General features: G+C 41.5%; 1 protein-coding gene across 1 annotated transcript; it reads right to left on the minus strand.

Moving 5' to 3' along the window:
• Positions 1 to 4,779: 4,779 nt before the first annotated feature.
• Positions 4,780 to 20,254, minus strand: LOC145780337 (protein transport protein Sec24A-like). The gene is made up of 21 exons (XM_082592039.1): positions 20,197 to 20,254; positions 18,971 to 19,483; positions 18,291 to 18,406; positions 17,319 to 17,610; positions 16,748 to 16,875; positions 16,041 to 16,150; positions 15,197 to 15,321; positions 13,432 to 13,629; positions 12,836 to 12,942; positions 12,305 to 12,446; positions 11,422 to 11,591; positions 10,996 to 11,169; positions 10,487 to 10,541; positions 10,063 to 10,221; positions 9,604 to 9,776; positions 8,957 to 9,068; positions 8,333 to 8,511; positions 7,466 to 7,603; positions 6,703 to 6,900; positions 6,307 to 6,410; positions 4,780 to 5,998 (listed from the first exon to the last, which is right to left on the minus strand). The coding sequence occupies exons 1-21, from the start codon at positions 20,252 to 20,254 to the stop codon at positions 5,884 to 5,886; spliced, it is 3,366 nt and encodes a 1,121-aa protein (XP_082448165.1). The 3' UTR covers positions 4,780 to 5,883.
• Positions 20,255 to 21,665: the final 1,411 nt, after the last annotated feature.

Here is a 21,665-nt window from a genome sequence, read left to right on the forward strand (position 1 = left end):
ATAGCCTAAACAGAAGCCTGGGACTAGAGCGTTACGCTCTCTAAGTCCCCGACAGAAGCCCTTCTATAGACTCAATAAAAGCTTTAGTAGGCTATTCCCTTCTTTACATGTCCCTGAGTAATTCGCAGACAACACTTCAACAATCGGTAACTTCACTCTGTCAAACTTGGTGACCGGTCCTGCGTCAGTGGCTCAAAGCCTTGGCCTCTACAAGTAGCCCATGCAAAACTGCCACCTGCCAGGATGGAGCTTTCTCAGTTCAAAAATAAAAATTCCTACAATTAATCACTATTGCTTGTAGCCTACCTACGGCTACAGGCTATGCTTTTTGGATGATTTGCACTTATCTCTGCATAATACTACGTAGACCTAGGCCTACTACTCACGAACTGGTGCTAAGTACTATTTATTAACGGCCGTCATCTTATTAACTGTATTCAAGTCGGCCTATAAACTGACTGATTTTGTTAAGGTTTAAAGTTATATACGGTACTATGATTAGGCCTACTTTTAGTGTTCCTGCTTCGTCTTTTATGCTAGCAGTTAGAAGTTGTTGTTTATGCATAGTTGTTTTTTTTCTCATAACTTACTACTTTTGTAGGGCGTGATTTTTTTTGATATTTGAATAAAACCACAGGAATTCACTTGACTGTTGCAGCAGTAAACAACTTTTTGTTTTCATTTTTTACGGAAGTTAAGCTTATCCTGTTTTAACGCATATCTTGGTTTCAACGTTATGTAACTTCACTATACAAAATTATACAAAATACTTATGCGAAACGAAGCTTGTCAAACAAGAGCTAATGAGACTGTTCAGCGCAGGGTGGGTAGGAAAATGCCCTTTTCAGGGCACGGCAGTGCTCGCACTGTCGAAAAGTACCGACGACCCACCGTACTGCAGCTGAACACCGAGGGCATCACGGCCAGCAAGCTCAACATCATCGAGCACCTGGCCACCAAGCATCAAGCCCTCATCCTCCTCCAGGAGACTCACTGTACATCTGTGGATAAATTGGTAATAACCAACTTCACACTCGCACGCGCAACCTGCAGCAGGAAACACGGCCTCGCCACGTTTGTCCATGACCGGCTGAGCTGGTCCTTGGTTGACCAATCCCAAGCTCAATCGGAGATCGAGTGGCTTTGTGTAGATGTAGCAGGCTACAACATCGTCAATGTCTACAAGCCCCCACCTTTGCGGATAACATCAACAGCCATCCCAGTGTTCCCCCACCCCAGCCTCTACGCTGGCGATTTTAACTGCCACCACACTGACTGGGGGTACAACTCCATCAACAACGACAAGATAGTCTGGCCGCTTGGGCAACCAACAACAACCTCGCCCTCTTATACGATCCTAAGGGCGCACCGAGCTTCCACTCCGGTCGTTGGAACACTGGCACGAACCCAGACCTGGCTTTCGCAAGTGATGACCCCGATGATCGCCAGCCGGACAGACGTGTGTTAGAGAAGTTCTCAAGGTCTCAACACCGACCCTCGCTAATCACGGCCCCCTTGCTTGCCACACCTATTCCGAGCAAGCCTGTCAAGCGATGGAACTTCAGAAAGGCCGATTGGGAATACTACAGCTTCCTCACAAACGAAGCTACGCAGTACCTCCCATCCCCACACACCATCAAAGTGGATGAAGCCTACCAGGACTTCTGTGATGCAATCATATCTGCGGCAAAAGACTACATCCCGCGAGGTCGACGGAAAAACTACATACCTTGCTGGGATGTGGAGTGCGACAGGCTTTACCGCGACTTCCTCCATTCCCCCCAGGGTACCGCCACCACCAACTCAGCAACAGCCCTGCTGGCAAGATTGGATTCAAAGAGGAAGAAGCGCTGGACAGAAGCCATAGACTCAATCGACTTCACGCACTCCAGCCGCACAGCATGGAGTACACTCAACAACCTCACTGGCAGATCACGTGCCTCTCGTCGCCAATGCCCCATTTCAGCAAATGCCATCGCCTCACAACTTGTGAAAAATGGAGTGCACAGAACGAGAGACCGTGAATCAGACAAGTCCGTCCTCAAGGAAATGACGGACCTCTGGAAGGTCCCAACACCTGTCGAGGGCAACATCTCTGGTGAGTTTACCCCAGAAGAATTTGCCTCCGCCCTCCAGCACCTAAAGCCAGGCAAATCCCCGGGCCTTGACCACCTATGCCCGGAACTAATACTCCAAGCTGCCCCCTCTATGAGGTCCTGGTTAAAAGAATTCCTTTCCTGCTGCTTGCGTCACCTGCGCATCCCAAGAATCTGGAGAAGAGCCCTAGTGGTTGCAGTCCCAAAGCCGAAGAAGCCCCCAGGGGATCCGAAGAGCTATCGTCCTATCTCTCTGCTCTGTATCCCCTTAAAGATGCTCGAAAGACTTATCTACGCCCGTGTCGAGCCGATAATGGACCCTCAGCTCCCTCGGGAACAAGCCGGCTTTCGCCACGGAAGATCAACTGTAGACCAGGTCACTCTGATGACCCAAGACATCGAGGACAGCTTCTCGGCAAAAAAGAAGGCTGGCGCCGTGTTTGTCGATCTCACGGCTGCCTACGACACTGTATGGCACAGCGGCCTTACCTGCAAACTACTCCGTCTCCTTCCTGACAGGCACATGGTCCATATGATTATGGAACTTGTGCAAAACCGCAGCTTTACCCTTTCCACCGGTAGCGGCCGACGAAGTAGACTACGTCGACTCAGGAACGGCGTCCCACAGGGCTCTGTCCTGGCTCCCCTCCTCTTTAACACTTACATCTATGACCTGCCTGACACCATCTCCAGGAAGTATGCTTATGCAGACGATCTGGCTCTCCTGCATCCAGCCGGAGATTGGCAGTCAATGGAGAGGAACCTAAGCCAGGACATGTCAACTATATCAACATATCTCCAGAAATGGAAGCTACAGCTCAGCAAGGCAAAGACAGTGTCGGCGGCCTTCCACCTAAACAACAAGGAAGCAAAACGTGAGATCAACATTACCACCGATGACGAACACCTCCCCTACTGCGCCGAACCCACCTACCTCGGCGTAACCCTGGACAGGTCACTCACGTACCGACGACACCTGGAGTCACTGCGCAAAAAACTATCTGCACGCGTTGCACTTTTGAGGCGGCTGGCGGGTTCCGATTGGGGAGCTGATGCGAAAACCCTTCGCACAGCTACCTTGGCCCTTGTCCATTCTACCGCTGAGTACTGCGCACCAGTGTGGTGCCGCAGCTCTCACACCCACCACATTGACACCGCCATCAATGACGCACTACGCACTGTGACTGGATGCCTGCGTCCCACTCCAACGGACTGCCTTCCCATCCTTGCAGGCATCCAACCTGCTGAGCTTCGCCGTAAAGGAGCCATGATTTCCTTTGCTCGTCGCGCACTGGACCCCGACCACCTCCTCCACAGTACATTCCAGCGCCTACCTGGAGGACAGCAGCGACTGAAATCAAGACGCCCATTTGTGCCCGCCGCACGACAGCTTCTGAACAACGTTGAAGATCTTGGAATAAGTGCGGCACACTGGACGAACTACACATGGAACATGGAGTGGCAAAACAACACCTCCCGACTCGTGATTTCCTACCCGACGTCGATCCCCACCCTCCGGGAATGTCCCTCGCAAGACTTGCGTGGGTCCGGCTTAACCGCCTACGAACCGGCGTCGGTCGCTTTCGTTCAGACATGTGCAAATGGGGCCTGGTTCCCTCACCGGGATGCGAGTGTGGCGCCACAGACCAGACAGTAGATCATGTCGTCCATGACTGCCCAATCCATCAACCACCACATGGAGCGCCTGGACTGAAGGCCCTGGATGACGAGACTGTCGAGTGGCTGATGACATCATGCCCAAACATATAGTCCAGAAGAACAGCTCATACGACGAAGAACGTTATGCCGATGTTTGACATTTGTCACATTAAAAACACGGGAAGCAGCTGACTTGATGATTAATATAGTCTTTCGCTGCTTCCTGTCTGTTGTAGATTCTAGTTATGGTGCTATTTTATTTGCATTGTCTATATTTTGTACCGTATACTTTTCTCGCAACAGACAAAATAAAAGGTTTCTCTCTCTCTAATATAAGTTACAAGCCAAAACCACAAGCTGTTTAAGCAACAAAGTGGTCCGAAAGCTGATCTTGCTTGTGTTGACAAATCCATAAAAAAAATTTCGATTGAAGTTTCAGAAATATAAAGTTTTTATTCGGAGTTTAATTCAATCTTTTTCTGTCATTTTTATTGTACAAACTTGCATTTCATTTGTGATGATTGTACAGTGTTCCGCCAACTGGAACTAAATTACAGCAAAGACATAAACTAGCACCTTGATCAATGTAGATAAAGTTTAGAACATTGATGCTAGATCAGTTGAGAAGATTTCCGTCACGCCAAGCAGGATGGTAGTCAGCAGTATAGCCCTTTCCTGGTCAGTCAACAGTTTACAATCAACGCAATTCCAAATCGAAGTGGTTCATTCTAATTGAGATTACAAAACCTTCACAAATAATTCTCCCCACATTATCATTGATGTTACTCACTGCTCTTCAACTTTTTTGTCATCGCGAAACCCTGATTTACTTTCGCGTTTGTCACGGAACCCTGCCCCATTAACAAAAATTTAGATTAAAACAATAAAGTTCTTGTTAAAATAGCATGACAGAAACAAGTAACGCGACAACTATCAATGGTTCTTTTTTGGCTGCACTCAACTTCTTGTCTAACTGACCTACTTGGAATGTGAACGCGGCACTGTGATCTCGCGGAACCCCTGTTGAAAAGCACTATATTGTTACCGCACGTGTGGAATTGAAAGAATAAAACAGCCAAACTTGTTTTCACGTAATATCGACGTTTGCATTGATACAGGCGACAAATCGCGAGCAATTAAAAACCACAAATGGAGAGACACCAAAACAAGTTAATATTGAAACAAAAGCTTAGCAGCTTGGCGAGCAGTGACAGCACAATCAAACATGACGTAACTTGACGGATAACACGTGTTGCAATTCCATTATTTTACGATCGCTAGACCTAAAATCATAGATTTATAACACAACTACACAACACAAACAAGTCCATCAAAGACTATCCAGTAGCACCCACCATGGAAGAGAAGCGGTGTGCGCGAACAAAACAAGTCGGGTTCGTTTCCGGCACAGGCTCACTCTTTTATTTCTTATCATTAATGCAAACTATGATTACCTCATTAAACTGCACATGAAAAGCAAGTACTTATACCACGGGAGAATATTGGTCATTCTCGTTATTCAACCATTATTGACGCTGACATGGCAGGTTAGGAACAAACAGCCTTCCGAAAACGTTCTTATTCATGACCAGACGTTGCTTCTTCCACGTGTCTGCGACTTTACAACTCAGAACGTGTTGTGTCGGCAAACAACAACATTACATATATCTTCTACTAAATATACATTAAATAGGTGAAGAAAACACTGCAAAACATTGCAACATTGCAAATTGCCACTTTGGGATCAAATGATGTTTCAACTGGCGTATGTCTAGACAAAAAATCAACCGTTTTTTACATTGATTCAACATCTGCAGACTAATGCAAAAAAAACGATTGATTTGCTGTCTTAGTTACGACAATCAAATAATGAAGAAAACAACCGCGAGATTTCACAACCACGCCGATCGTGGTTCGAACACGTTAAACGCTAACTCTAGATTTGCATAAAGAACAATTGACCATAAAGTTGCTTGGCATTCAAAGCTAGCACTTGCAACGCGCTCATCGAAGCTCTCAATTCATTTAAGCGCGTACCAACTCATCAACATGATATGCTTGTTCAACGTAAAATACAGTAATTGCAATGTCAAAGCAATCCCCTGCTCATGGCAAGCATCGCGTGTTTTTATTTGTTTATTTTATTCTGAATATTGAGAAGAAAATCTTGCAAGGAGCTTGAAGAATCAATCCGATCCTGATGGAGACAGGAGTGAACTATGTGCCGCTCTTGTGAATCATCCCTGAAAACAATCCACGATTAAGGTTAGTTGAGAAGCAGCAAGATTTTATCGAAAAATTGAAGATTTATTATTGTACCACAAATAGGATGCACCAGTGCTTAATGCAGTACAGCAGTCGATTGTAACAGTAGAAAATTGGCAGGAAAAGTTATGCATGACCTTAAAGTTCCTTTCAAAAACATCACCACGTGCTACGCTTATTCAAATAGAATAAAATGCTTAATCATATATTGTTGTAATTGTTTGTCAGTTAGTTCACAACGCACGATAAATGTAGAAGCCATCGTCATTATTGCGATGTAACCTACCTGATGACACGAATGGAGGCGTGGTGAGGCCTTGCGGCCTGCAGCCAATCAGCGAAGGCGTGGAACAACTCAGAAAAGGGGTTGTCCCTTTCAGGTATGACGTACTGCAATAACAAACAGATCTATTGCAGAAGCGCTGAGTAGTGGAAGTCTTGGCTAAACAATAAACATGGACTACAACAAGTGAAACAACTTGCTCCGGTTCCAAGATCCATTGTAGACTGGATCGAGTCTGTTTAGTTTTCTTTCAGTGACAGCATGACAGGCTAAGAAAAGAATGGCTGGGAACGCAATCATTCAAATTTATCAGTTCATGTTTTTATGATTATGCAAATAACGGCGTGACATCGTCACCAACAAGATGGAGCTTTAAAGTTGCGGTTAATCAAAACTTACCATCGGTTCTTCTATGCTACTGAACTGTGGATAGCCCAGAACATCATTGATGAAAGATCGGTCCGTGCTCCTACCCACCAGCAAATACATCCGCCATCCACAATCCAGGAGGAAGGATCCATGGAAGGACAAGGATGCTGCTGTGAGCGGAAGAAGAGGAGGTTGAGGAACATCTCGCTCGGCAACTTGGATACATTCCTATGTGAGGTCACAATGTTTCAATGAAGAGTAACATACAAAGTCAATCGTGGCCACTGGCAATGTTGCATGTTTCCTGAGCAGGTGACTGATTATGATTCCAATCTGTAACTTTCTGCAATGTTTGTTTTCTTATAGCCATGAATCTAAGACAGATCTCTTGGATCTTCAAAAATAGACAAATGTTCCGCAACGGAGCATATTATCAAGAGATAAAGTTAGAAAGCATTAATCGTTGAACCAAGAATTTAGTAAGAATTACTGAAATTAATCTTTGGCCAGGAACATGCATTAAAAGCATTTGAACCCACAAGCCATTAAATGGGATTATGAAAGTATTCTTGGTGACGACATAGATTCAGAATATTTTGTTTATGTTTCAGTACAAAAGCACATAAAGTGCGAAGATAATATCGATGATAATATAATGTATTGGGTATGCAGGACTTGTAGGCACAAGGACAGTGGTTATATATCATAGGGTCAACAAACACAGCTGCCACCCTTGTACAGTTGCCAACCCAGCTGCTACAACTTGATGAAAGATCTTTCACTTGAAAAGCACCTGACTAGCAAGATCGTCCACTCTATAAAGGTCCGGATGAATGTCCTGAAGAAGATAACTCGCTGGCTGCATCTTGAAGTTGATCATTCCAAAAACCCGATCATCCACCTTAGTTGATGTTGTGCTCCGGAATGCAGGCTGGAAGTGGAAATGAACTGAATTAGCCCTCAGGATAACAAAGCTAAGTGTTTCAGTGGAAATACAAAATTGCAACGTTTCAAATCTAGGAACGACACTTAACGGCAACATCCGATAACAAACATCTATGTCTAATTGTCTATGAAGCAACATCCATGCAAAGGAGCAGGCTGTTCTAAATCACAAAACATAAATACATAAGTACTGTAAACAATACCATTAATACTGAAACAAACTGTAGAGGTTTTAGAAAGTAAATAACTTTATTTGATGTAAGAAAAAATAAATGTTATTGGAACTACAAAAAGGTCTCAATGCCAAGCAGAGCAAAACCTTCTCCAGCTTATTTCACCCTAAAAGGGGGATCATCAAAAGATACTTATTCAATTAGATTCAAGCTTTAAAAATTCTATTTGAATAAGGACCTTCTGATGATCCTCCTTTTAGGGTTAAACACTTAAACAGGTTGTAGATGTAGAGGTTTTAGAAAGTAATAACTATATTTGATGTAAATACATGAGAATATAAGTTAGCACTTGGAAGTGGAATGAATGTCACAAAAGCCGAACTAACAAGGTGAACAAAGCAGCATGTTGATGACGTATACGGCGCTTGCAATTTTATCGACGGCTGGTTGAAGCAGCTTGCCCTTGAAGAGACGCTTCTTCCAACACTGCTTCCAAAAAGTGTCAGATAAAAGTAAGTATGAGGTATCGAGATCAAACTCACGTGCTTCAGCATGCAATGAATGTACAGTGGAAACAGTCGCAAGCAGGAGGGAACCAAGACACCACTGGTGGCCATCCCTTGGGGGAGAGTGTCTTTGTAACTTTTGAGAGGGTCAATGACGGCGTTCAACAAAGCGTCTCTTGCATCGGACAGTGACGCGGTCACTGCACGGTCTACACCTGACAACACAAACGTCACAAATATAAAATCCTCGGTCTGGTGTCATATGACGTTTTACTTGTTGATTTTCAAAATCCCTCCATGACAAAGTGCAGCAAGGACGTACGATAGGCCTGATGCATAAAACATTGAAAAAATAACTGAAGTTGTAATTGCGAATGATTGACAAAGTTCTTGGAGGCATGGCTGAGAGCTCTTGTACGATACTCGAAAGCACATCGGTTAGCTAGACACTGAGACACACATCTGTGTCTTGAACAGACATTTCCTGGCAGGCCTCTGGGTGGACACGAATGATTGGGATCCTGGCATTCCGTTCCTCTTAATCAAAATCTTCAATCATCGGGCGTAAGCCGGGATACAATAAAAAATTACAAGGTTGCTAGCAACAATTACAAGGTGTACCCAATGAGTTGATGCCATAAGACAAGCGTATCAAGTTACCCATTTTTGAGAGCAGAGCCACCACCGCCGTGCAGTCCACCGAGTTGAACACTTCAGCTGGGGTTTTCACCACCGGCACGCACATTGTGTGGACACGAATGCGTCGTTCACCCTGGAAAGTTACGTCACAAATGGTTAGTTGTGACTGGTGAAGACCACACTTGTAAAGTGGCACCACTTCCAATTCGTTTGTTGGCAACATTTTACGATACGAGAATAGCTCATGATCGGTTAAAACAAAAGAGTTAGCTTAATTATTATTATTCTTGTTGCTTTGTTCAATAGTTTCGGAACACATTACAACGTCAGAAAATTAAGCAACGGTGATTCAGTTTATGTGGAATAATCAAACAAACACAAACTTTGTACATTCAGTCTAAAATAGCAAAATATCGCAGAGTGGTGACCAAGCCGCAGATAACAACACCACGTCAATGCCGTGAACGTGGAGCAGGTGATATTGTGACGTGGGAACTGATATATTCCTAAACGCTTATTCCTCAATGAAGGAAGGACTTCCTTCCTTCATAGTTGAAAAACTTGCTTTGACTTCAACGATGCTGGAGAACTGAATTATCTCAAATAAATAACTTTTCACCAAAGTTTACTTGCTGGAAATTCCTTCGAAAAATTGAACAACTATTCACCTTGCTGGTAGTGTAAAGCAGGGCGACTTGGAAGCAGGCAGACGATAGCTCGGTCAGGGAATCCTCTATGGTCAGGTTGACCGCATACCCGCTGTCCGGATTGATGTTGGCCAGGGACAGAAGATCGGTCGACCGCACGAAGAAGTTCCCGTGGAAAGTGTGAACGGCCAACCCTGCAGAGGACGAAGTGATTGATTGGCGACTACAAATATGTGAACAAACATTGAGACTGCAGGCTTGGCAACACTGCTGCGAGGCGGTTCACACAAATAACAACACTGGCTGATTTTATTTTCTTGTTCAATTAATTAATAGTGTTTGTTAACTTACATAATATATTGAGTTATTGCAAGAAGATACGGTTTTCAAAGGCGTAAAGCATAATTCTTTATTTGTCTCTGTTATCAGTACTCTCATTGCATTCTTTCAACATTTAATTGTATCTGAAGCACATCAAACCTTTGGTGCAACGAATTCTCATGACGGATTCAAACCCGATCTTCCTGGTCAGGTACCTGTCCAAATCGCGCCTCAAACGCTCGGCCTCGGCCGGGTTGCGCTCGATGTGTAGCGCCGGATAGTGATGGAGATCACCAGACGAATACCTCGAAGCGCAAGCTGAAATGAAAGTCTGTTCAGTATTGTGGTGGCAATTCTACTGTGTGGAAGGAGGTTTGTACCTCGCCCAATGCCCAAGCCTCGTCGTGCGTTGGGTCAGATTTAGATTTACAAGAGCATTTAGCGTAATGATCGATAATAAAATAGATTGAGTTCGGCTTTTAGCAGCATGATCATTGTAATACTTGTTTTGGCCTAATCCCTAAAATAGGTCCTTTGTATCTACACTTGTGAGATAATGATCAATAGATGAATCCGAACTTACACAAAGTCGCAATGTCAATGTAATTAGAATTGAAGAAGAAGATGTCGATCGCGATCTGCAAAACAAATTCAAAGAACGGTCGCTAAAAAACAATTTCATAAGTGTGTCGTCTGAATAGAACTTTGCAGAAGATAATTGAATTGAACAGTAATAAACACCAAACGACGGTTTTACTCAACTAAATGCAGCAACACTATTCAATGCATGAATGGCTAAAGTTGAACATGAATAGAAAATCAAACACAGAAGAACATTCAGTCTTGCTTCCACTAACAATTAGTTTTCTTTCATCAATTGTTTGCCCACTGCGCCTATTGTTTCAGTGATGGTTCGGTAAATATGAAGTTCTACACAAATTAATGTGCGGTACGACAAGTTCATGAACAATGGCACATTGTTACCAACCCTCAATACGAGGAAAGAACACGACGAACGATGATGATGACACAAACAAGGTGTACGAAGACAATTTATCGATTTCGTGTTGTTCTATCACTGCCAGGCCTTACTTGGTTTCCTGAGCATTCGAGAGCCATCTTCTTATAGAAGTCAACAGCAGGGTTAAGGAGCGCTGTGGCCACATCCCCGGCCCGTGCGTTAGGGTCCTCCCTTGCTCCCACCTTGCCAGGGCCGATTGAAGGCATGGATTGCTGAAACACCGTCACCCGACCGCCTGATGCAGACTACAGCGACAAATCGTTCGTTTATTTCATGAAACGTTTCATATGGTACAGAAATATGTCATCACACAATGCTGTAAAACAGGTTGTCAGAAAGGTGGAAGGTTCCGTTAAATTAATAACAAAATTTAGTGATGGAATTCCAATTTTTACCACCACGTGAGGTATCAACACTTATTGCTTCTGTACGTCATGCTATAAAATAACTAATTATGCGATGAAAACACACAGATTCCGCACAAGACGTGATCTCACCATCAACTTCTTCGCAACTTCCAGCGCCGGTCCCATTGCGGAATACGTGTCAACCTCATCCACTGCAGTGAGAGTGTGGATTTTGGGGAGCTGATGCAGAAGGTCTTCCACCAAATGCTTGCTTTCGCGAAGATTCACCATCAGGTTTTCAGGAGTAGGTACAAAGACATCTATAGGACGCATGAGAAATTTGTTTTGAGAATACGCTTCTTAATTTTTATGCTGTTTCGTATCAGGTTTACACGACACATAATTACTTATCGGTGGGGTGGCGCAGGGGATAAGGTGTTCGCTTTTCAAGTATGCGATCTTGGTTCGACACCCGGCTTAAGCTGGTTGTTGATACACACCACTCACCTCTCCTTAGGGTGTCATAAATTGGGTGATGATAACTGCTGAAGAAAAGGCGGCCCAAAGAAAAAAATTGGCAACCCTAATTTCGTTAGAGTCGACGTTCTCATTCAGTGCCGATATTCCAGCAACTGAGTATGGAACTTATGCCTTATGATCTGACAAACTACAATCCGAAAATACAATATAATTGGTGTATACCAAGGGATATAACGGAAATGTTCTGTAACGTTGCTTTCGTATACCAAAACTTTAAAAGGTGAATTTGTAAGTAACGTATGTAAAATAAATCATACACAAAAGTCAGCAAACAATAGTTTTGATAAAATGAAATCTACTTCAAATTTATTACCGGTCGGTACTATGGAGTCACGTACAACATCGTTCTGAGTAACAATGCCCCAAACAGTAAATTAACCGTCTGCAGACGTTGCATAAATGTAAAAAAACGGTTGCTTTGCTGTCGAGCGGTGACCAGTTGGCAAGTTGCCTGCATAACACAAACAGTCCATTCAATATAAACAAAAGCTACCTTCAATATCGGAAACCACGATCATCTGCGGCTGGGCCAGTCCTTCGCTCAACCGGTAAAAATGTACGGTTTGGTTGTAGGTCAGGAAGCCAACCTTAGTCCTCGCATCACCTGGCAAACTATCGAGATGTTCCAACAAAGCCTGAACATTATTAAACAATGTTTGGTAAGCCGTAAATTTGTAAAAAAAAGCATCAACCATTCAAACGCTGGTTGCCCAGTAGCGTTTTCCCGTCTCCAGCACCATGAAACCTACTCATGGTTCTCAACCAAGAGGTGAGACATATCATACTAATGCCGCAATGAAGCATAGCCGAAGACAATTGCTTCACGTTATAAACACAGAAAGTTACAGAGTTTCAAACCGACTAATGCACGTGATCGGAAGGCCATTCAGTGATGTTTTGATCAGGTGTCCCAAAAGCCTTGTTTGTCGCAAAATGCAGTTTCTCAGCCAATGTTAACTAGTACACAGAACCACACAATTCTTTGACATAATCTATTGAACCACGCACATTGGGACATACTTACCTCGCAAACTATATGAAGGTAGCCCGTTTCTATTGCAGAGTGAGAGACATCCATCAAGAACAGGTACATAGCAGGCTGTGGGGGGCGCATCATGTACTCTTGTGGAGCTTTTAAAAATTAATTTTAAAATAAAAATGTTGTCTTGATACTTTGTGCTTAGTGAAGACTTATGCACGTTTTGATGGCTTGACATTACTTTCTTCTTTAGGGTATTAGAATTATGAAAAATAAATGCATGATGTTTCAAAAAGGAAAAGACCAAACAAAAGCAGAATATTGCAACTTTAAAAAACAATACTGGTGGGGACTGGAAACAAACCGAATTTGGATCATGATGATGAAAGCATTGAAAGTCTTCTCTGCATAAAACTAGGAATGACTTAATTACTTCTTCTCAATGTCAAACTGATTTAAAAAAAATACCTGTACTTCCCGTTTCTGTTATCTTCTAGCTCAAACATCATGCAAGTCAAACAAGCTATTGATCACTTCTTCGAGTGGCAAGACTGATAATTCACCAATCGCTTTCCCAAGAAAATAGGTTGAATGGAAGGGAGGCGATGAACAAATGAGGCAGTGAAGTAATTATGACTCACCTATGAATTCAATGGTAGAGTTGGTGCACTCCGGTCGTGTGTGGGGTTGGCCGTACGTTTTTGAAATGGGATGATAAAGGAATTCCTCAGGGGATTCGTTGACAACGAAACACATATTGCATCTCCATCTTCGTTCGTCAACAAATGCAACAAACGGGTTGATGTAGGTCCGGCATCGCTTGCACCTCACAATCACACCTACAGTAGAACAGACGGTCAGTGTCATCAGCAATATTGCCAACCACCAATGATTGAACACGCGTTACATCATAACCCGTACAAGCAATTGTACGAATCGGCAGAAACCGCTTACAACAAGCACGCACAGCGCATGTGCGAAGTGGACTTTGCACTGTGGTTTTGCTGGTTTAGCCTACAATCACTCAACTGCTGACCTTCCAAAGCTTTGGATCTTTGTCAATCCAACTTGAACAAAGAATGTTGAAAGATACAAACTGTCACTATGCCAGTAATATTCAGTTGGCTCAGATCTGCTTTGGAGATCAACCGCAAACGGCGTAGCATTATAATTACGTGATGAAACGATACCTGATATCAGTGGCGTATCCTGGTTGGTTGAGCAAGGGAAGCAATAAAACTCGTGGGGGAATAGAGCGTGCCGAAGGCACGTGTTTTCTAGGGGGGACATGCTCCCCCGGAAAATTTTTGCAAAATTACACTCAAATAATGGATTATACTGCTTTCTGGAAACACTTTTAAATTTATTAGCAGATAAACAGCTATTAACTTATTTAAGGTAGCTCTTACACACGAACGGGCAAAGGGCAAAAAATGCGGCTAAAATTAGAGAACACCAAAAACTCAGCTACTAAGTCAAGTCTAGCTTAGACCTCACATATCCTGTCTTATGCCAAAGTCTATCCAGCCAGGATAACAGTGTAAAGCCAACATTTGGCTCAAACTTTTGCTTACAAGGCCGATATTATAACCATAACAGTGCCCTGCCCTAGATTTTCTCATTCCATTTCCATAGCCCACTGGCACAACATCCAACAGAGCAGAGTTGCCAGATTATGAAAAGGTCTTTAAGCCAAAATAATACAAAGAAAAGGCCAAAACAAGGAAAATATTAGACAAAAAAAGCCAAATGGATATATTTACCTGTTTCTATTAAAAATAATAAAATGTACATATATTTTATGACTTGTAGCGAATTTTAATAAATTGTAGCAAAAATAATTCTGAAAGATGAGTTATGATGAGTTATGAGAAATGAGTTAAAAATCGTTCTAAATCGCATTCAGGTAAAGAAATTACGAAATCGTTTTACTGAAAAATATCACTTTCTCTTTTTTCAATTTTGACAGGGGAAGCAATGCTTCCCTTGCTTCCATTGAGGATACGCCCCTGCCTGATATATTGTGGACACACTAATTACTAGTGCTGGAACATACCAGTTAGGGTTTAAAAAGTACAATAGCATTGAATATGGCTACCACTGAATGTGGAAATCACGCTTGATAGTGAATTTCTGAAGCACGTCGCATCTTTAGCTTAGGGCAAATGATAGCCTTGAATATGCGCAGATCATAGCGCATGAGGCAGAATGTTATGGCAATGATCCATCATGACCTGAGGTAAGCGAACTTCCAAACATTAACCAAGCTGGCATTGGTGGATCGTTCAGAGAGGGCTCGTTTTGGAAATAATCCAGCTTCCCGGAAAATGCATTACTTAAACCTTATCGAAAAGCTATTCTTGCATCTTATAGTGCGCTCTTGAGAAAGGTACGCTTAAAACCAACCTGTTGACATGACTGGCAACGAACTTAAGTCTTTGAAGGGATGAACAACAAGACCCAGCGGTAGTTTGACTTTATTCAAGAGACCTTGGGTGTGGGGTAAAGCTTTCAATGTGCAGCGGAGAACCCTGAAACAAAAATTATAGTTGTCAGCATGACACAATGACATAGAGATACACTAGTCGCTACGCTAGCACGCAATGGATAGAATTTTTTCAAGCGCGATTAAAAGAAGAAATGTATAATTTATTGTATACCCAATCAATTTTAACTAAACAATAAAAAGTGAATGCTTATATTAAAAAAAAATAATCAAGTCCAAAATAAACGTGTTGTCAGGCTGGCCTAGTCCAAGGTTGTGAGCCAGAAATATACACTGATCTTGAACAAAAGCATTAACAATCAAAGATTTGACTTGTGTGAGCGCTCGGCAGCGGTAGCAGAGCATATTTTGACGGTTTTTCAGAACGAGTTGATCAAAGCGCAAGTACCGACGCTGATAGTGGTTGATGACAAGCGACGAGCGAGAAGATTTGTGCACTTGTTGAGACTTTGAACAACCGACGTTTAGACGTATACCTGGTCACCGGTGCTGGCAGCACAGAGCTACTTGCTCACTTATGTATTTCAAGACTTGTTCCAAGAATCTGGAGACATAGCCTAAATTTCAAAACGACTGTTGCAAGCATATGGTTGAAGTTATAGCGAATGTTGCCAAGTGTTCCCAGGACAGGAAATGTTCCGTCGGGGTAATTTAATTCATGCTCTCACTATGGCCACCCATTCAGCTTCGTTTAGATTTTATAACAGCCACAAAACATCTGGAACACAGACGGTAACTACTTACATCGGGTGGCAGTTCGTTCTGTTAGGAGGAGAAAGCACTCCCCGATCATATGACGTATCAAACTTTAAGGGTTTTTCAACTGGCTTGCGGTTTGGTAAAATTCTTGATTCCTGTAAAACACATATACAAAGAACAAGTAACGTAATTATTGCAGATTGTGGGGTAGGGGTAGCAATAGCATAAAAGTATCTCAAGTCACACAAAATAAACACAAAGACCACATTTATCAAGTAATACTGTGCTCAGACTATCAACGCATTAAGCGATTTTGAAGATCGGCCTGTGATCAAATTTGTAGCTTGCACGTTGGCATGGCCAGTAACAAGTAGGATGCAGCAACAGAAGTGGATCAACTAGATCATCCAACAAAAAAGCAGCTAAACAAGCGGAGTAATGTTTTTTCCTTGTGCATCAACAGTAATCTGTTGATTACAATCTCCGATTCCTGATCCACCTATGAACTTCGAGCAATTGATTCTCAATAAACTAATCAAAGGTTTGCTTTAATCCGCAGCTTAAAAGATTATCTGATTGTGCATTAACCCTTAGCCTAGAGCAGGCGACTACACTCATGATTCAACAAAACTTCTCCAATTTTTTTTATTTTTGTCACCGACCTTACATAGAGCTAATATGTTTACATTGTTTACTTAGTTCTACTGACAAACAAGAAACACACGTGCTGCCATCAAGTCGATGCTTTGTACCTGGATGAGGTTAACAGGGCGGTGATCATCACCGACTCCCATGTTCATCATACTGTTGTTAAGGTTTTGCATAGAAGCAGGATAAGTAGCTTGATTCTGGGCAAGTGGTCGGCTTCCTTCCATTGAAGCTGTTGTGTTAATATACAGAAAAACAACTTTACTACATAACAACATTAACATAGATTGCGGAAACATCATTATTGTCAGACTATTAAAGCTTATTTTGAAGTGTAATCTTGACAGTTTCGCAGTCGTTTAGTAGCAATTCAAGGAGTAAACATGGTCTGCTACATCATTGTCACTGGGCTACAACGTTATCTGAGTTCAGCTGAGTGGAAAGCAGTGCGCACTGCGTAGGCTACAGCATTTATAAAAGCACACCTCATGACATATTATTAAAAAGCACACTTTGCACAGAATTATTATTTAAACTTTTTTATGACCAAGGCAACGCCATCATTGAAATTATATCACTTCATATGGAATTAACAACTATATACCTGACATTTAGCATACAAACTTATACCATACACTGTACAGTATAACCTATTTCTATTTGAATAAAATATACCTTGAGGTGGTGGCATTGGTCCAGCATGGTATGCTGGTTTTGATAGGCCGGCATTGGATGGATAGACGGATGATGGAGTGTTGTATGTCTGGCCGAGAAGTGGAGGGGAAGAAATATTATGCCGTTGTGGCTGAACAAATGGTTGTCCTGGCAAAGGAGGTGGAGGCAAACCAGCTGGTGATGCCTGCTGTTGCATAGGTAGTGGTGGGCCAGAAGAAGAATAAGTTTGTCCTGGTAATGACTGCATTGCAGCTGGTCGTTGAGGGCCAGTCAAACTTGACAGCGATGAAGACTGTTGAAATTAAAATTGAATATTAAACAAAACGGTTCTAAGGGGCTATCCACAGTTCAAAGAAAGCTTGAACTGATGTGTACAAGAAATATCTACTAAAAAGTTTTAAAAGTTTTCAGTCATGGATTAATGCAACATATTCTGGTCTGTTCAGAAGAATGATCTGCAAAAATCTCAAAAACACATTGGTAGTTCATTACAAAAGTAGAGGATCATGCTAAGTGTTGGTCAATATTCTAATGATCCGAACTCTTAATGGTTTACAGGTGGTGTGGCAAAAATATTTTACAATTGCCTGTTTCTGCCACAACATTTTTGTGATGAATTTACACAAATGTGACTGAAATCTTACAATTGAATACTGTCGTACAGTGTTACACATTGACAGTCCTATTGGTTTTGTCAAGCAAACACATTTTTAACAAACAACTCAATAATGTGAAATATTTCATAATCAAAAATGTTAGGGTCTTTCTGTAAGCTGCCACTAGTCTTCTCAATGGTACAAACTTTTGATAAAAGCAACTCTCCATTCAAATGTTGGGTAAACACTAAACAGAGTGCTAGTTGACTACAAACCCTCACAATATCTGGGTGAAGTCTCCAACGGCAACATGTCAAACATATATGACACTGTCTTCTAGCCTTAAACATCATGATAAGTAGCATCAGCAGCCAACCTGGATATTGGTTGAAGCAGGATGTAATGAATTTTGTAAGACTGCATCATGCCTTCCAGCAGTGGCAGTATAGGAAACTTGTGGCTTTGTTGCTTGGGAGGTGGACATACTTCGACCTATAACAACATTCAGGTAAAATTAAATTTCCACAAAAACAAGACTGCGATGTGTGAAGGGGAAGACTTCGCTCTCCACAGACAGATCACACTCTCAACTTAAGATTAATCATGTCCTGTATTTAATCAAAATGGGTTGATGATGATTTGATGATATCTGAAAGCTACAATGCTACATACTGTATACAAACTATACATATGCAAAATTAAAAAATGAAAAACGCCAAACTGAATCTCATTCAATCAACCATGATGCTAATTTGAATAACAAATTTTATGATGTAAACATGTTTCCTTTTTTATAACACTGCAGTATTATTATAGACAATAAGGGGATGACCTGGTTTCTATTGACAAAGACACAAGGCAGTGGCTAACTTGACAAGCACTAATGTCTAAAGTAACAATATATACAAGAAAAAATGGACAATAGTTTGAAAGCTTCTAAAAAACCCAATTATGCACAGCACTGTCAAACACTTTAAATGCATGGATTGCCTACAGAAGCATAGCATTAAAAAAATTCCAGTGCCGATACATGTTATTTACATAAATAATTGAAACCTTGTAGTGGAGGTGGCTGTGAATATCTGGGTGAAGACAATGGTCGACTCTGCATTGAAAAGGGACGATTGTTCCCACTCTGCAGTTGAAAATCATGTGGCTGGCGTTGAGCTGGACTATTCTGCAACATGCTTGAAGCTTTTAACCCTGTAACTGTAGGGCTTTGAGGCGGTGAGAGCACCACTTGCTGGCCAAACAACGATGCTGGGGGATATTGATGAGGAGGATATGCAGAAAGCGAAGGATGTTGGGAAACTGTCGCTTGAGGTATTCCAAATTGAGGATTTGACATGGAAGGATATTTATTATCTTGAGGAATTGTTTGATGGGGGTCTTTGAGATGCTGATCCGCATCCTTTTGTCCCATTGAAGGTGATCCAGATGACACCCTAAAGTTGCCTTCCCCATTAATTAAATTGCGTCCTCTTGAATCTGTGTTAGCTGCTCTTTGAAAATGTTGCTCATTCAAACCATTTTGTTGCATTGAAGGGTATTTATGTTGTGTAACAGATCCTGCAAAATATGGAAGTAAATGTATGCATCATAGATAGAAAGGTGTGTTCAGAGCTGGGTTTATTTTTTCGCTGAGACTTTTTGGTTATTTGTCCGAAATGACTTGAAAAAATTCGGTCATTTTTTATTTATTTCGGTCATTTTTGGTCAAATATAGTCAATTGACTATATATTTTTTCGGACATTTTGACCGAATTGACTATATTTTTTTCGGTCATTTTGCTAAAAAATTGGTCAATGACCGAAAAAAAACCTAGGTTCAGAGTGTATAATATACTGCTAAAAGCTAGAAGGCACAAGTACATCAAAGTAGACAGCTGTGTATCCCAGCCATCGTCCTGGCTATGTTTCATAGTCAAGTAGGCCTATTAATTGCTCATGAATTTTCTGTATTTGTATGTCTCGTATATATATTTTTTATTCTTATTATTATTTATATTATTTTTTATTCTTATTATTTTGTTATTACACCGAAGTATTTTTTCGTTCGAGTTAGCTAAATATGCTACAACTACAATGAAATCGATTCTGATGAGCTAAAGTTAAGAGCTTGAGTAAAGTGAAATGATTGAGATAAATTAACAGCATGAATTTAAAAATATAACTTCTATTAACACAAACCTGCAACAAACCTAAGCCATTTTATAAAAAAAACGTTGGAATATCACTTGCAAAACGTTGTCAATCAACCTTGCCATTAATCTCATACTGACCTCCAGTGTCTTCAAAGGAGCTGGAGCTGTGTACCAATGATGGATTATGAGTAGCCATTAAATATAAGAATATACATTTGTATATCTACACAAAATGAATTAAACAACAAGTTCTGAAAAATTAGAAAACAACATGCAATAGATTGGATTTTTTTAGCAGTATGATCTTAAATTTTTTCACAAATTATGCAGAATGAACATTCTTTTCAGCCTTATGCTGCAGGGTCACTGTGGCAATGGTGTTTTTCACAAGCTTTCAAACCACAGTTCTCCAACAAACACAGATTGATTGGTTTGTCATTTACACTTTTCAACTAACAAAAACTTGCTTTTTTACAGCCTCACTTAATAGGCTAAAACCCTGTCTATTCATTGTGCAATCAATAAACAGGTGGAATCATGGTTGGCATAGTGCATGGCTGCATCCCTACCAGCTCCATATGCACCTTTTGGTTGATTTCCACTTACCTCCACAAGATAATTTATTAAAGCCAACAAACAATCGCAATTTTCCAAAGTATTGTAACCAGAAGCTGAAGCAGAAGCTAAAGTTCAGTTTGTTTTTATTTCTGACCATCACAACGAAAAACAATATGTATGTATATGCCAAAGATTGCAGAGGACTAAAAAAAGGTTGAAGCAACAAAAAGCGGAAGTTATAACATGCATGCTACCAAAGCAGGATAATCAGTTTAAAATATGGCACGGTCGCAACACCTTAGTAGAATTAAAAAAATTTAGATACCGTACAAAAAACAGAGAAAGAAAGAAAAGTGAAACTTTTTAATGACCTTGGTGCATCATCAAAAGTGCTGATGGTCTTGAGGGGTACACTCTTGATGTGTTAGCTTATTACGAAGAGCAAGGTAGGCATAGAAAACCCCCGAAAGAAATCCTACCACAGGCAAAGCCATTTCAGAATGCAACACACCAGACCTTACAAGATTAATTAGAGCTCGACCACTATATCGGTCAGCCGATACATATCGGCCGATATCAGGTGTAGCCGATATATTGTATCGGCTATTTTTCGCCGATAAACATCGGCCAGCAAAACCAAACTCAAAACCATCCATACATGCCTTTAGAAGAAACACAAGTTGCTCAAACGTGCTTGCATAGCACGAATAATTGTTGCAAGAATGTGATTTCTCGCCCATTCTAGTGCGCGCATCTAGAAAATGTTAATACTGTATCCCTTAGCTTCCATTCAAGCAGGAAAACGTTCGATTTTTACGTTGCTTCAACGATTGGTGACATTGCATCAGCGTAACAAAGGTGAACTTTTCGCTAAGAATCGATGGGAGTACCGGTGCACTTCTACACTAACCACGCGCAACTTATTTCAAGTCTTACGTCACAATGTCTGGCTTTGATCTCCGAGTGATATTGATAAGGCAAGATTCGTTACAAAATTAGATCATACGAGTAGGCTATCACAGCAAGATGCAGCAAAATTTGTCAAGTTT

This window comes from Aplidium turbinatum, chromosome 11 (assembly GCF_918807975.1).
Source record: "Aplidium turbinatum chromosome 11, kaAplTurb1.1, whole genome shotgun sequence".
NCBI classification, from domain to species: Eukaryota; Metazoa; Chordata; class Ascidiacea; order Aplousobranchia; family Polyclinidae; genus Aplidium; species Aplidium turbinatum.